Below are 17,878 nucleotides of genomic sequence, written 5' to 3' on the forward strand. Positions count from 1 at the left end.
ATTCGTTCAAAATTCTCCTGGTTTTATTTTTTGCCCAAAATGACTATTTAAATAAAAAAAAACACCTTATTGCTCTAATTAAGGCCTTCCTTACGCCCCCTGACCCTGACTACATTCTATTGTTATTATTATTATTTATTTTTGGTGTCGAAAATATATAGTGTAATTTTTTTTTTATGCCGATGCTCTCTTACCGTAGCCCCTCTCCACCTCCCTCTCCCCCCTCTCCTTCCATGCATAACATTGGTTGCCATTCACGATGCCTTCGCATTATAATCTTTAGATCAATATTTCAACTGAGCCGTTATTTGACACATTACGTAAGCCTTTTGTTAATCAAGAATCGAGTTGGATATTGATTCGGCATGGTTTCAGGTTCGTCTCGTTGATTTGAACTTTCTCCTTCTAGAAGACATTTAGCTTGACCGTAATTCACATTAGCCTAATTTTCAATGGACAACTGACGACCACGCTGCAGTAGAGTTTTTTTTAGTGAAGTTCTGATTCCCGCTCTTTTCCAAGACATGAATGTCCGTCTGTACATCCTTTCGCCTAATCGATAGAAAGTTAACTTTTCGAAATCATATAGTGGAGGTGCTGACGTGGTAAGTCACATCAGTTTTCTCTCTGATGAAGATTCTCCTTTCCCCCGTCACCAACTTTAATACTACCTTCTTTTTCGCATAGGTATGCCTATATTGCTAAAATTCATTTTATATTACACAGATCGAGTATCTCTCGTTTTCACGCCTTTTGTATGTTGCTACTTGGCTGAAACCAGTCTACATTAAAGAAGCATTATCCTGTCATCCTGAACTACATTATATTCAGAGTCTTCAGAAGCACTATGACTTAGACATTATTCTCATTTTTACATTTAACCATAAAATAAAATCTTTCAATATACAGATATACGTATACAACAGGAGCCGCGGAAGCGGGGCTGGGGGGCTTCAACCCCCACTTTTTTCCAAAACCATGTACAAAAACGTAAATATGCCATACGATTGTGATTTTTTTTGGCATGGTCAGCCCCCCCCCTTTGAAAACCGTTCCGCGGCCCCTGTACAAAGCTAGTTTAATTTCGCGACAACTTCGGACACTAAATTTGCAGAGACTCAATTCACATTTCTGTCACATCTCGCACATTATCTTGAGAACCTTTCCATATTAATCCCGTCCTAAGGGAAACATGATGGATACTACTTCTACTACTACTACTACTACTACTACTACTACTACTACTACTACTACTACTACTACTACTACTACTACTACTACTACTACTACTATTACTACTACTACTACTACTACTACTACTACTACTACTACCACTACTACCACTACTACCACTACTATTACTACTACTACTACTACTACTACTACTACTACTACTACTACTACTAATACTACTAATACTACTACTATACTACTACTACTACCAGTGGCGTACCGTGGGTCACGGCATTGGGGGGGGCACCAAAAATTCGAGTCACTTAGGGAGCGCGCGAAGAGCGCTCAGTTGTCAGGTATTCTGACCTAATAGAGATATTTTAAGGACATGCAGGATATGTATCTCACTGATTAAATAATGCGAGCGCGAAGCGCGAGCTGAAAATTTTTGATATTCAGGGCTGAAGATTTTTGATATTCAGAGCTGAAAATTTTTGATATTCAGAGCTAAAAAGGGACATTATAAGCATTTTTTTGTAATCATGATATGTAACTGTGTCGCTAAACAAACAATGCGCGTGCGAAGCGCAAGCTAATTTTTTTATATATTGAACCTAAATAGAGAAATTTTGAGGACTATATTTCAAAAATCCATTAAGAGTATAAATATCTCACCACAGTCATCTAATGCTAGTGCCATCCTTTGCTGATTTTGTTAGAATTACATCTAAACACAGTCATGAAGCACCTTTTGTAGTCATTGTAATCATGATTATCATACGCATTTTACTAATCAAATACTGCAAGCGCGAAGCGCGGGATGAAAATTTAGGAAATTTAGACCTGAAGAGGGGCATTCTAAGGCTTGTTTGTATGTATTCCATAAGGCCGTATGTATTTTACTAACCAAATGATGCGAGCGCGAAGCGCGAGCTGACATTTTTTATTTATTGACCCCAAACATGGATATTTTAAGGACTATGCTTTTTGTGAATCCATTAAGAGTATACCTATCTCACCATAGTCATCTAATGCCAGTGCCAAGCGCTTGCCGATTTTGTTACAATTACATCTAAACACATGAAGTACTTTTTGAAGTCATCATTGTAATCATGAGTATCATACGCATCTCACTAATCAAATACTGCGAGTGCGAAGCGCGAGCTGAAAATTTAGGATATTCCGACCTGAAGAGGGGCATTCTAAGGCTTGTTTGTAGGAATTCACTAAGACCCTACGTATTTCACTAGCCAAATGATGCGAGCTGAAAATTTTTGATATTCAGATCAGAAAAATTGACATTTTAAGACCTGATTTAAGGAGTTCATGAAGAGCAGACATCTCACCAATTCACTAATGCGAACGTTAGCACGGACAGGAAATTTTTTATATTAAGACCTTAAAATAGGGCAATCACTTTAAGTAATCATGAAAAAGAAGAATATGTCACTACATAAAGCAATAATAACTCGAATTGCGAGGAAACATTTTTGTGTATATTGATTTGAAAACGGGGGGTTTTAGTACAACATGATTATATATCTCGTAAAACAGTCTTTGCGAGCACCAGGAACAATGAAGCAAATAATGTTTCATAAAGTAATAAAAAATGCTTCTTATGTAATATAACAAACAACATAATATAACATTATAATGAACAATAATCTCTTCTTTCCCCACTACGTTTCTCCTCCCTTTTCCCTCTTTATTTCCCTTTCCTCGGTTTTTTTTTTGCCAGCCGATTGGGGGGGGGCACGTGCCCCCCATGCCCCCCCGTAGTTACGCCACTGACTACTACTACTACTACTACTTCTACTACTATACTACTACTACTACTTCTACTACTACTACTACTACTACTACTACTACTACTACTACTGCTGCTGCTGCTGCTGCTACTACTACTACTACTTCTACTACTACTACTACCACTACTACTACTACTACTACTACTACTACTACTACTACTACTACTGCTAATGATAATAATGATGATGATAATCACAATAATAATAATGATAATAATAACAAAAATAATAATGATAATAATAGTGTTACGATACTGCAACAAATAACAAGTGTTTATTTTCTTCTTTGTGTTTAATTTCCTCTTTTTTTTATTACAGGAAATAATTATACATAAATAAAACAAATAATGATCTTACATAAATCTCTTGAAGTGTCCGATGTAAAATCCCGAAGTGATGATGCTATATCCAAGTAATAATCCAAATGATAAAATCCCAGTTGACTGGCGAAAATTCACAATGATGGTGATGATGAAACTGATGTTGAAGTCCGATGAATAATAACAGTCACTGTAACGAGTTGAAATGTCCGTGAAGACGATGTTGATGATGATTAACAGTCAATTTCAGCAATCCATGGGTTGAAACGTGTTCATTGAACAGGTTGATGATGTTGATGAGAACTGATAATTTCTCTCTCAAAATAACTGCAAACAGTTCATTGATGCATAAACTGCTCTGATCTGATCTGGTGAAGTGATCTCATATGATGTGATGATCAAGTGATCTAATATGATGTGATGTGATCTCCTGCTCTCATATGATGTGATGATCATCTTGAAAAATCTGCAGCTTTATACTAATTACAAGTGTTCTAGATCATTCTCAAATTTCAACTAATCTACAAGCTTCTAGAATTCACTCTTCTGGAAGCTTCTTTATTTCTAAAACATTCTTGAATGACCTCATTGAAATCAACATGGGTAAACAAAATACCTAAGCCTATTCATTTCCACTACCAATACAATTCTATTGTTTGGCCTTTCCCTATTCAACAATAAAACTCCTTGGCCTTTAAATAGGCAAGGCCTGCATAATAAAAAGACATTCTGGAAAGTTCTTTACAAACATGCTGTGGAATGTACTTGATCATTCTAGGCTATTCTTAAAGAGGAAATAACTAATAGATTAATGTAACTGCTTTCACAATTCTTCTACAATTATTCTTATATATAACACCTCCCCCACCGGGGAAAAGAAAGCTTTACCGTAGTAAAGGTTTCTTTAAGATTACTTTTTTTTCTTTTAACTGCTCAAAGTCATCTTGATAAATCATTTACAGTTATCGTGTACAAAGATATAGTACTTAACGAACATGTTAAAATAAATGAACATCAAAGATGTTTTCTTCAAATGACACACTTGGTCAAAATCATGAATAATTTCACTTTTTATACTCTTGATAGAGCATCAGCAATTACATTATTCTTTCCCTTTATGTGTACAATTTTCAAAGGGAATGGTTGGAGCATTAGGCTCCATCTATACAGTCTTTGATTCTTTGTTTTAAATTTCTCCAAAAACACAAGAGGATTGTGATCTGTATAGACTGTAATCTCTCCATTGGTTAGATACACCTCAAACTGCTGAAGGGCTAGTACGAGACTCAGGGCCTCTTTTTCAATAGTTGAGTATTTCTTTTGAAACCGATTGAGTTTCTTAGAGAAGTAGCACACTGGTTTTTCGATGCCTTCTTCATCTTCTTGGAGCAATACTGCTCCTACTCCAACATCACATGCATCAATAGCTACTTTGAATGGCTTTGTGAAGTTTGGAGCTGCCAAAACAGGCTCATTCACCAAAATGGCCTTTAATTTCTCAAATGATCTTTGACATTCGTCAGACCAAACATACTTTACTTTTGCCTTCAGCAGGTTTGTCAGAGGACTAACCACTGTACTGAAATTTGGAACAAATTTCCTGTAGAAGCCACTCATACCTAAGAATCTGAGCAATTCTTTCTTAGTTGTGGGAATTGGGAAGTCTAAGATAGCTTGTATCTTGGCTTCTCTTGGTAGCACTTGCCCTTGACCAACCACATGACCAAGATATGTGACTTTTGCCTTGGCAAATTCACTCTTCATCAGATTCACTACTAGATTGGCTTTGTCCAGCCTGTCAAACAGTGCTCGCAAATGATTCAGATGATCATTCCAAGTATCACTGTATACTAGGATGTCGTCTATGTATACGACACAATTGTCAAGTCCGGCAATCACTTGATTTGTCAACCTTTGGAAGGTTGCTGGTGCATTTTTCATGCCAAAAGGCATGACTTTGCATTGAAACAAGCCTTCAGGTGTAACAAAGGCTGATATCTCTTTGGCTCGGTCAGTCAGTGGCACTTGCCAATATCCTTTAAGCAAGTCTATCTTTGTGATATAGGCAGAATTTCCAACTCTATCAATACAATCTTCTAACCTAGGAATTGGATACGAGTCAGTCTTAGTTACTGCATTTACCTTTCGGTAATCAATGCAAAATCTCTGAGAGCCGTCTGGCTTTGGAACCATTACAATGGGAGAACTCCAACTACTCTGACTCGGTTCGATTATGTCATTATCTAACATAAACTGTATTTCCTTATTCACCATTTCCAACTTGCTTGGATTGAGCCTATAAGGATTCTGTTTGATAGGTCTTACATCACCTATGTCTACGTCATGTACAGTTAAAGGTGTACGACCTGGTTTGTCTTTACATACATTCTCATATTCTCTTAACAGGCCAGATATATCATTTCTTTGATCTTCAGGCAGGTGTTTTAATGCCTCATCCATGTTTCCTAACATCTCTGAGTTAGATAACTTTATACCACATGGTTCGTTCTTGGATACATCTGTATAAGACAATTCATTATCTGTCTTTCCATAACATTCTTCTTCATGTACATTTACATGTTTTTCTTCTTCTTTGACCTGTGTTGTACCTATTGGCTGACTAGCCTCTCGCTCAAAGTATTCTTTCAACATGTTTACATGACAAACTCTTTGAGACTTTCTTCGATCAGGGGTACTGATCACATAGTTGACATCATTCAATTTCTTTTTGACTATGTAGGGACCACTAAACCTAGCTTTCAAGGGCTCACCTTGCAAAGGCAACAACACTAACACTTTGTCTCCAGGCTTGAAACTTCGCTCTTTTGCATTTTTGTCAGCTTGAGCTTTCATTTTTCCCTGCGACTCTTTCAAGTGTTCCTTAGCCACATCACAAGCTTTTGAGAGCCTTTCTCTAAACTTTGACACATAGTCTAGAAGGTTTACATCATCATTCTGAACCATAAACCTCTCTTTGATAAGCTTTAGGGGACCCCTAACCTCATGACCATAGACCAATTCAAATGGACTGAAACCTGTGGACTCATTCGGGGAATCCCTAGTTGCAAACAGTAGGAATGAGATCCCTTTATCCCAGTCATCGGGATAGTCTTCACAATAAGCCCTAATCATGGTCTTCAAAGTCTGATGATAGCGTTCTAACGCTCCTTGGGACTGTGGGTGATAAGCAGAGGACTTGATCTGCTTTATTCCCAACTCCTTCATAACTTGCTGAAATATTCCTGACATGAAATTTGACCCTTGATCAGATTGAATTTCCTTGGGCAGACCATACCTAGTGAAAAACTGCACTAACGCCTGCACCACTGTCTTTGCAGTGATACTCCTCAAAGGTATCGCCTCTGGAAACCGTGTAGACAAGTCCATAATCGTCAGGAGAAATCTGTGACCCGACCTCGTTCTGGGTAAGGGTCCGACACAATCAACAAGAACCCTAGTAAAAGGTTCATCAAATGCAGGAATGGGTATCAATGGAGCAGGCTTGATAGAAGGCTGTGCCTTACCAATAATCTGACATGTGTGACATGTCTTACAGAAATGCACAACATCTTTGTGCATCTTAGGCCAATAGAAATGCCTCATAATTCTATCTTCTGTCTTCCGAATACCGACATGACCTGCCATAGGTAACTCATGAGCCATTTTCAGAATATCTGTGCGGTAACAAGGAGGAACTACAACCTGGTGAATTATACACCAATCTTCATCAGCTGGTCTCCGGGGAGGTCTCCATTTCCTCATCAAAATGTCATCTTTGACATAAAAGCACTCAGGAACCTTATCAGCCTCAGCCTCAGAACATGCTTTCTGTGACAAGCTTTTTAATTCTGGGTCTGCCTGTTGTGCCTGTACTAGGGAGGATTTACTAAACAAACTATCATTGTTAGCAACAGAGCCTTCAACACTATCCCCATTCAAATCCTTGAAAAAGGTTTCAGCTAACCAGACATCAGTACTCTCCTCTACATCAGCAGATTCCGCATCATCCTTTTCAGCTCTACGAGTCTGAGACCTAGTAACAACACAATCCGGGAAAATCCCTGGAAAATCTTCCTGCAACAATTCAGTTTCAGCTACCTCAACGGGCTTTTCCAAAACCACTGGAGATGCAACAACTTTATCTCCAGCCAAGTCGTTACCTAACAAGAAATCAACACCTTTCATGGGTAATTCTGGAACGACACCAACAGTCACAGGACCACTAACTAGGTCACACTTTAAGTCGACCTTATGCAAAGGAACCGACATGAAATTTGGGCCAATACCTTGAACTAAGACGTTGGCATTCTCTGAACTCTCCGGAGGAAGAGCCGAATCCCCTGGCACCATCAGGGACTGTGCAGCCCCTGTATCCCTAAGGATCACCACTGACCTACCAGCAGCACCAGTCGAACAAGGGGATACTTCACCATCATGCAAAAAACTTCTAAAAGTTTCATCAACCTGTTTGACTTTATCAGCAAATACCAGAGAAACACTCTCAACATCTTGATTGGGCTCTGATGGAACAAACTCCATCGAGGGAACACTTGTTTGCTTGACAAAACCCATGTCTTTCTTAGTTTTGGTTGGCATTCCAACCAATTTCCAACATGATTCTTTCAAATGTCCCGATTTATGACAATGAGTACAAATTTTGGAACTACGACTCTCAGACCTTTTGGTTGATTCTGTGCCCCCACTAGCCTGATTCTTATTAGCGTCTTTGTCCTTGCTTGCATATTTTCCCTCACTAGGTTTATTGTGGGATTCAAATGACCCTTTACCTTTCTTTTTCCAATAATTCTTGAAAGGAGGCCTATCTCCACTACCTTTATGTGTGACCTCAAATTAATCAGCTACTATGGCTGCTTTACTGACTTCAGTAACTCTATGGTCATCTAAGTGAGATTTAATGCCAAAAGGAAGACTCTTTTTGAATTCTTCTAGGAGGACAACTTCCCTAAGGTGAACAAAATCTTTGTCAACTTTCAGTGATCTGTACCACTTATCGAACATCATTTCTTGTTCCCTAGCAAATTCAACATACGTCTGGCCTGTTTGTCTTTGCATGTTCCTAAATTTATGTCTGTACGCTTCTGGTACCAACTCATATGCATTGAGAATTGTTTCTTTCACTGTAGCATAGTCACATGATTGCGTTTCAGAGAGCGAAGAATAGACTTTTGCAGCCTTTCCAACAAAAACACTTTGGAGGAGAAGAGTCCAGTATTCCTCGGGCCAATTCAGTCTCTTGGCCACTTTTTCAAATGACACAAAATATGTATCAACTCCCTCTTCATCAAATTTTGGCACAAGGCGAATATTTTTCGCCACATCAAAGCCTTGGGGAGATTTATCTTTAACAGAGTTAGTATTAGTATTTGCATGAGCTAACTCCATTTCTTTCAACTTTAACTGGTACTCCAATCTCATTTTCTCCATTTCAATGTTTTCTCTGATTCTTTCCTTTTCAATGTTTATTTTCTCCTTTTCAAGGTTGATTTTCTCCTTTTCCAATTCAATATTTGCTAGTTGGATCTGAGCATCATCTGAAATATTGATAGAAGTTTCAGATTCCTCTGTAAGCTTCATGTGACTAGCTAACAAGTCAATTATCTCTGCCTTCTTTAAACCTGGGGCTAGAGATACACCCAAATGATCACAAACTGTTATCAAATCATCTTTCTTCAGTGACTTCAAATGATCATATGACAATTCTGTCATTGCAAGAAATTCTTCAACATCAAATGTAGCCATAGTGAATATACACAAATACAAGCAAGTAATAACACAGTACAGTATATTCTAGAACTTTCCAAAAATTTCCAAAATGTTTCCAATTCAAATTGGCTTTTGTTTCAAATTGGCTTATACAAATTTGGTTTTCGTTTCCCGGACAAGCCCCCAAAATTATTTGTTACGATACTGCAACAAATAACAAGTGTTTAATTTCTTCTTTGTGTTTAATTTCCTCTTTTTTTTATTACAGGAAATAATTATACATAAATAAAACAAATAATGATCTTACATAAATCTCTTGAAGTGTCCGATGTAAAATCCCGAAGTGATGATGCTATATCCAAGTAATAATCCAAATGATAAAATCCCAGTTGACTGGCGAAAATTCACAATGATGGTGATGATGAAACTGATGTTGAAGTCCGATGAATAATAACAGTCACTGTAACGAGTTGAAATGTCCGTGAAGACGATGTTGATGATGATTAACAGTCAATTTCAGCAATCCATGGGTTGAAACGTGTTCATTGAACAGGTTGATGATGTTGATGAGAACTGATAATTTCTCTCTCAAAATAACTGCAAACAGTTCATTGATGCATAAACTGCTCTGATCTGATCTGGTGAAGTGATCTCATATGATGTGATGATCAAGTGATCTAATATGATGTGATGTGATCTCCTGCTCTCATATGATGTGATGATCATCTTGAAAAATCTGCAGCTTTATACTAATTACAAGTGTTCTAGATCATTCTCAAATTTCAACTAATCTACAAGCTTCTAGAATTCACTCTTCTGGAAGCTTCTTTATTTCTAAAACATTCTTGAATGACCTCATTGAAATCAACATGGGTAAACAAAATACCTAAGCCTATTCATTTCCACTACCAATACAATTCTATTGTTTGGCCTTTCCCTATTCAACAATAAAACTCCTTGGCCTTTAAATAGGCAAGGCCTGCATAATAAAAAGACATTCTGGAAAGTTCTTTACAAACATGCTGTGGAATGTACTTGATCATTCTAGGCTATTCTTAAAGAGGAAATAACTAATAGATTAATGTAACTGCTTTCACAATTCTTCTACAATTATTCTTATATATAACAATAGTGATAATAAATAAATTGAAAAAAAATATAATGATGATGATGATGATAATGATGATAACAATAATAATGATAATGATAACAGTAATAATAATGATAATAATAACAATAGTTATAAAATTTGACCTAAAATCATTGCACCAACGCCACAATCAGCGAGGAATGCATGCAGGGGAAATTTTTGTTTAAATTGGGAAATGCCACTTAGCTTGACAAAATATCGACTCGAATATTTTGGGGATCCTGTCAATATTGTCTCATTAATCTGTTTGATACACAAAGAGTTCGTTTCTTTTATTCTATTGCATGGATTCAGTTTTAGCGTACGCTGTAGTTAAAAGTGTTACACTTTCTGATTAGAGAGAGAGAAAAAAAACCGTTAAAAATATTACTCATTTAATTCTTTCTTTCATATCAAATTCATAACTTTCACACAGCATCAGGGGGGGGGCGCCACGGGGAGGAGGGCAATAATTTCAGGTATAGGAAAAAGACGAGAAAATTAAATTGAAAGAAAACGAAGAAAGAAGAGAACAAAACTGAGAGTTTTTTTTTTCGTTTAAAATACCCTATTATTCAATCAAGAAAAACATGTTGCCGCCTATAATTCATCTTGCTCCTCACACCTCCATGGAAAAAAAATCCACCCGCCGCCCCTTCACCTGTTCTTTTCATATCATCTTTCATTTTATTTGACATTTGATTAAACATTTGAAAATAAGTTATAATAAGATTTACAAATACTGAACAAGGGCATTCACTTCTTCAAGTGAATGATATAGTGTTTGATGTACTATTGCAAATGACAATTCTTGTTCTCTTCAGTTTTTTATTTTTCACTATTATATAAGTCTTGTAAAATTATGTTACCAGATAGAGACACCAAGTAATATTTCCCTGTAAGTGTAAAATAAATAGTGGTTACACGGTGGGGGGCACATTTTCCCGAGGAAAAATTTGACAAGCCAAAAAAAAAGGGGGGAGTTCATTTCGTCCACGAAAAAAATTGACAAGCAAAAAAAGGACTGAAAGGAAAAAAAAGGTCTTCACTTAAAAAAAGGGGGAGGGGGCATACTTCTGTTTTAACGGTATTTTTACGTTGCAAATTTTAATTGTGCCTCTCAAAGGGGGGGGGCCGGGGCATGGGCCGGCTTTGCCCCCCCCCCTGGATCCGCCAGTGGGACCAACATATATGGTGTACCGTGAAATCCCTACACTCTTCTTCTTCGCCATGGAAGCCTTCAGAAATTCCTTATAATAAAATCTTATCTATTCCTTACAGGAATTAGCATCGAGAAGTCGACACTATGCCTGTTCCCTTTATCAGGATGTGCACAACGAGATGTAAACGTCTCTTTACCTTGATAGTAATGATCATCACAGCCTTCCTTGTCCTCTACGCCATAGTGTCTCTCGGAGGGAATGGTAAGCAGTAAGGAACATTTAACAGAAGAGATGCAAGATGCAGAATTGTAGATTTAAATAAAATCAAACTGCGCATGCTCTGTCCCGAGTAAATGTATGAATGAACATGCGCAGATTAATCTTAATCTGGAATCTGGATACCAGTATTCCGTTCTCTTTGCCTCCTTATGAGTTTTGATAACGACTCTAATAAACGATCTTTTTTTTCAAATTGGTTTATGTCAGGTGGTAGTACCATTCCAATTATTACGTACCTCCTTCAACCGAACTTTTAAATGAAACGTGTTCACCCCTTGCATGGGGGTACACAATCATATTCCCCAACTTGGCGTGAGGCAAATATTAGGTATTGAAGGAGTTTTAATGAGAGTTATTATGCAGAAAAGGAAATTTAAACGAAAAATACTAATGTTGCAAAGTCAATAAGTTACATTTTGAAATTGATGCATTTTTAAATGGAAATATTTTAAAGATAATGTATCTCTGATATTTATCTTCTTTATCATTCAGAAGTGAAAAGTGATAATTTGACAGACGTGGTAAAGACACGGAGTGAAGCCGCCCCCATTGAACCTCAAGAAATACTGGTAAGAAATATCTTGGGACTCCATGTTTTAAGCATAGGGAGGGAGTCTTCTATACTACCCCATTATAGGATTTCAGGATAACTTTCAGCTGAGCAGGCGCGTAGCCGGGGGGGGGGGGGGCGCCCCCCCCCAAAAAAAAGGCCACCAAAAAGAAAAAAAAATGAAGAGGGGAAAAGGAGAAAATGAAACTGGAAAAGAAGGAAAGGGAAGAGAGGTAAAGCTTTGTTTTTTCCCCTTCTTTCTTGGTCAAAAGAATAAAAACCTAAACGAGACGCTCTTCTCTCTTCATACACAATTTCGCTTCCGCGCTCTGCGCGGTTAAACTATAAAAAATGCCATTCCCTTTTGTTTCTCACACCTTTTTCTTCTCCGTTTTTACCCTTCCCGGCCGTGGGAATCGTATATTCTTGCCAGAAGTTATAAAGTATACATGGTGTAAAGAGTATGAAAAGTATTTTTTTTTCATATTGCATTGATACAAAATTTTGACTCATCTGTTAGGAGCGGGTAAACATTACCATCACTCCCCGAATCCCCAAATGCTATTTTCTTCCGCTTTTCAGCAAGTGATTTTTGATAAAAGTATCTGCTCAAAGCGGAGGCATTAAATTCGTGCCTTGCTATATGCAAAAGTATGAACGATACTAAACTTTATATCGGTGCATATCCATCTTCTGTCTTGTTTTGCGCCATTGATTTGGCATTTTGATTATCACTGAAGTTTCTTAAACAAAAGGAAGCGCTTAATATGAGCGAAATTACCCATTTTTTTTCTTCCAAAATAAATTACAGAGGCTTCCGTACATCGCGAGCCATCCCGTTCACATTTTGAGCAGCTGAGGTCATGGATGGACCTCTGTCTAAAGAGTGTTTTTTTTTTTGCATTTTCATGGTATTGTTTAGTGATGAATGAACACCACATGACGATTAATGTCATTTTGTTGTCACCATCGTAACACGTTCAGTCATCATTTTGATTTATGTAGTTTTTGTTCATTATTCATTATCATTATCCGTTGTATTTCAATTTGATGATCTCAGTATTATCTGTCATTGCATGAGGGGGAGGGGGATTGACCCGCTTCCAGTTTGATTTTTATGATTTTTTTTTCAAGTGATCAGAAAATACAAGAGGAAAAATTTAAAGGGGAGAGAAGAAAGAATGGTATTGAAAGAGAGGACTGGTCCGTATCAATTACACTATATTTCCCAATGGAAAAAAAATATCCAACCTCTTGCTCCTATCAAATACAACCGCCTTTTGAGATGGTAATGGCAGTATTTTCATACATGTATTCGTTTCAATATCTTCACCAATATAATTTTTCTTATTTCCTTTATCTAGGAAAAGGTAAAAGAGGTGGGAGAAGAGGACATAAAAGGAACACAACAGACAGAAGACGATGGGGCGGAATTAAACGACAAACTCTTCGATAACACCGAGAAAGGAGAAGTTGAGAGACCTCAAGAAATAATTGGTTGTGACGCCTGTGGAGAAATCATTGAGGATGTGGCTCTACCACTTGAAATGACTACCAGGCGGATTGTAGCAGAACAGTTCATTACCGAAGGGTTTATAAATGGGAATGACACACAAGCGATGGGTGTGAACCAAACACTAAGAGTGCTGACACCAGAAGAGAAAGCATTGCGAAGACAGGAAAGGGAGAATAGGACTTTAGCAAGAGAATCAGATAAGAGGAGGAGAGAAGAACTGAGGATAGAAACAAAGAACAACAAGACGATTGCTCGAATAGCAGAGAGAAGACGACAAGAAGCGCTCTTCAACATCACGCGTGCCCAGAGTAAACGCAAACTCAGGATGGAAAATGCGTGTTCAAAGTCCGTCTACCTGAAGTACCAGAACTTGCTCTACAAGGATACCCTGCGGCATCTGTTCGTGGTGGATAGTCAGAAACTGATGTTCTGTTATATCCCAAAGGTAGGATGCAGCAACTGGAAGCGGATCCTCATGGTTCTTAGTGGCAAAAAGAACAGCATGGACAGTATCACATCTAGAGAGGCACACTCCAGGAACGGCTTGACTCGTTTCGGATCACTCTCCATGTCCGAACAGTTCTACCGGCTCAAGAACTACCGAAAGGTCATGTTCGTCCGGGAACCATTCACAAGGATCATATCCGCTTTCAAGAACAAGTATAAAGATCTGAGCGTGTTCCGCCAAGCACCGGAATACCTGAAGCAGTTCGCACGACGGATCATGAGGAAGTACCGTCCAGGAGCCACTCCTCAAGATCTAACGACCGGTGAAAACATCACCTGGGCAGAGTTTACAGACTACCTGGCTGATCCTCTAGAGCGTCCTAACTTTGACGAACACTGGAAGGAAAGCTACAAGCTCTGCTCCCCGTGTAAAATCAAATACGACTTCATTGGCAAGCTCGAAAACATCGAAAATGAGGCAAATTATGTCTTGCAACATTCAAACTTTACCATGAATCTAACATATCCAAGTCCATCAAATAGTCACCCGACAAACAGTGCTTCATTGAATATTAGTTATCTTTTCGAAGACTTCTCCAAAGAAAAATTGCAGGCACTTTGGGATATTTACAGGATTGACTACGCACTTTTTGATTATGAGAAACCGTCGTTTGTGCCTTAAGGAAGGACATTATACTCTGAATTATGCAATTATTTGACAGTTGTTTCCTAAGACCTTATAATAATTTTGATTTTCTTTAAAATACGTTATACAATGTTTCTCACTTGTACTCCTTAAAGTATCCAGGTCGGTGATTTTGATGAAAGCCAATGACATGCATGCTACATCAACCCATTGCATTGGAAAAGTAAAGAATAATACATCACTCCTTAATGATGGGACTCATGTAGCCGTTTAGTAATCACTGCATTATAACCGAATTGAAACCGGTATGACACTTTTTGTCAAATTTACCGCATTTTTTATGAATCCACTTCTTAAAAAACGTCATATATCTTTCAAAAGCAGGGAAACTGAACTAAATTAAAGTTATGCCACCTCTAAAGTGAGTCCTTAACCAACACCCTCCCCGTCCCTTGCCCCGACACTATATTCCGTATCTTGTATCTAGCTTAGCTACAGCTTTTGTAAAACATGATAAATTAATGTTACTCATTATTTTAACCCTTTTTCGTGAATAATCATCGTAATGGAAGATAAGCACGGTGCTCTTGTTGAAACCTGCATAATTTTGCATTCTTGGGGTTTATCAATAAAACTATTCCTAAAGCTGCACGAGACTTTACAATCTACTTAAGATTATCTCTAAGTGTCAAAAAGCTGTACTTTTAATAACAATGGACAAAAATAGAAATTCAATTTAGATTTTGCATTAAGTGTTGTTTGTTTTACAATTATTTTGCTGGTCTTAATTGATTTTGGCTGATGCCCATAATTATCTACAATCACTTTACGAACAGCTACATGGAACACAATTTTGATCATCTTGAGAAATGAATAAAATAGGGAACGATTTGATGTTTGAGAGCGAAGAGGGATTTGAGAACAAAACCTATGAACTTACATTTTAAAGGATTTAGACTTCAAAATAAAATGCACTCTGATCAGCTAGAGTTGATTAAATAAGCCACAACGAAATGTAACAACACTTTTTTTACAAACGGATTAGAAATTATGCCACAATACTACAGTAAGCTTGAACAGCGCGCCACATAAATACCTTACTACCTCATACAGGCCTCACATCCTTACCCAGGATGCAACATTCTGTGATATAATCTATATACCTATGCTCATCAAAATAGTAAATAATTTTCTCCTGATCTTTACAGCATTTTTATCACTAATATTTACCAAGAAATTGTGTTTCTATGGTGTGATTTCAGGTATGCCTGCTTCCATTTGAGATAAAAATGACTATCACATTCTTTTTAACTAAATTAAGTTTAGGATTGTTTGATGAAAGGGTCTAAGTACCAAGACTATATGGCAGGATATATTCAATGTGTACTGAATTCATTGCCCCTTGTCATATCTTAAAGTATTATATTTAAACAAGTGAGCTGATGGCGACATATGCTAAAATAAAACGCTCTATGTATAATTTAAAAGCACAATTTCTTAATAAATAGTTATTGAGTAACTGTTCCACATTTATCACGAGTAATGATAATGAGTTGAGTGATGATTAAATGTTTTCAGTGAGCAGACATTCTTCATCTGAGCCACTGACTAGATTTGAATTGAATATTCATGATTCTCATTGTAAACGTTACTGGTTGGGGACTAATCGTGAGAGGAAGATTTATCGAAGGAGGGAGAGATAGAAGGTACGTGATGGCAGTGTGTATGGGGAAGGGAGAGGAAAAGAAAGACACACACAGACACACAAAAGAGATTAAGAATAACGAAAGAGCGGGAGAGGGAGAGAAATGCGGAGAAGGGTAGACGCGAGAATTAAAAAATAATCATAATAACTGGCGGAGAGAGCTGCGGGAGAAAAATTGCATGCATGCACTGACACTCACACATCATTGGCGGCGGAAGCCAAAAATTTTGTTGGGAAACCACCACACAATTTTTTTAACAAGAAAAAAAATGTTATCGACCACAAATTATGGGGGGACGCAGGAAAAAAAAATTGACAAGCAAAAAAAAAAATGTTACCAACAAAAAATTTAGGGGGGGGGGATCGTCCCATACCTAGAATTTAGGGGGACACGTCCCCCCCCCCGCTTCCGCTGCCTATGTCACACACACACCAAAAATTGAAATTCTCGAATGGCACCGAAGTATATAACAACGATGAAATCAATATTCGAGTTCGTGGACTGGAAGCTCAATCCTATATGTTTAAAACGTCAAACCATATTCAGAAATGGATATAAAGTAGTCTAGTGACTGTTGTTATATTCTAAAAAAAATTGCACTACTATAACTATACATGTACATACTAAGAAAAAGGATACAATTTAACCCTTCAAATACCACCACTCTTGAAGCTCCTTTTTTGATGCAACTTTTCACCCTTTTAGACATAATAATAGTAGAACATTTTGCACCCTTAAGGGTGCATAGTTGTAGGCCTATAGGAAGGGTTCTTATTGGCACCCTCTTGAACCCCCTAACACTCTAGCGTACCTGCGGGGGGAAGGGCAGTCTGCCCCCCCCCCTGACGAGCCACAACCCATGCAAAGGACGTATCCCTGCCCCCCTGACGAGCTTGAAAACCTTTTTTTTTGCTTGTCAATTTTTTTGGCAGACGTTTTTGCCCCCCCCTGTGGAAAATCCTAGGTACGCCACTGCCCTAACAGCTGCATCCTTAAACTGTGTGCTTGCATCTTTAATGGTGTGATTGTTCCATGCAAATAAAGAAAAAACATATTTTCACCTTTTTTTCGAGTGGATGCATTATATCAACCCAAAGGGTGCTGCGATGATATGACAGTCATGATGGAGATTTGTGTATATATATTATATGGAAAAGAAGTTAAACTTACTCTTCGGTCGTCTGCAAAGAAAAAAGTGTACTGCATATGTTTAAAGGTAAGATAAATCAAAGTCCCCCTCTCCAACATGTTTTATTTTCTGATCATTTTCCTTCTTTTATGGAAAGTCTAAGGGAGGGGCTAAACTTTAATTATTATTGTTCGCGGGAAAAACAAACAACAAGAACAGATTGCATGGCGATCGATGAACAACACGCCCGTGTTTAATTATGGCAATGAGTAATAAATTGGAAGAAGG

General features: G+C 37.7%; 1 protein-coding gene across 2 annotated transcripts; it reads left to right on the forward strand.

Annotated features, from left to right (window-relative positions):
- The first annotated feature begins 342 nt into the window (after positions 1–342).
- LOC121425131 (carbohydrate sulfotransferase 11-like) lies at positions 343–16,045 on the forward strand. 2 transcript variants are annotated; one of them, XM_041621123.1, is made up of 4 exons: positions 343–605; positions 11,443–11,578; positions 12,089–12,165; positions 13,511–16,045. In XM_041621123.1, exons 2-4 carry the CDS (start codon positions 11,461–11,463, stop codon positions 14,789–14,791), a joined length of 1,476 nt encoding a protein of 491 aa, XP_041477057.1. In that variant the 5' UTR covers positions 343–605; positions 11,443–11,460; the 3' UTR covers positions 14,792–16,045. The 2 variants fall into 2 exon arrangements, with proteins under 2 accessions (XP_041477057.1, XP_041477056.1); XM_041621122.1 differs by having other exon boundaries at positions 344–605; positions 11,436–11,578.
- The last annotated feature ends 1,833 nt before the right edge of the window (positions 16,046–17,878 follow it).

The sequence above is a fragment of the Lytechinus variegatus genome, chromosome 12, assembly GCF_018143015.1.
Source record: "Lytechinus variegatus isolate NC3 chromosome 12, Lvar_3.0, whole genome shotgun sequence".
Taxonomy (NCBI): domain Eukaryota; kingdom Metazoa; phylum Echinodermata; class Echinoidea; order Temnopleuroida; family Toxopneustidae; genus Lytechinus; species Lytechinus variegatus.

Excerpts from the sequence above, each read along its gene's own strand:
- LOC121425131 (XM_041621123.1), top strand. The coding sequence starts at position 11,461 with ATGCCTGTTCCCTTTATCAGGATGTGCACAACGAGATGTAAACGTCTC. Across the intron at positions 11,579-12,088 it reads AGTGTCTCTCGGAGGGAATG|AAGTGAAAAGTGATAATTTG; the intron begins GTAAGCAGTAAG and ends TTTATCATTCAG. Across the intron at positions 12,166-13,510 it reads TTGAACCTCAAGAAATACTG|GAAAAGGTAAAAGAGGTGGG; the intron begins GTAAGAAATATC and ends TCCTTTATCTAG.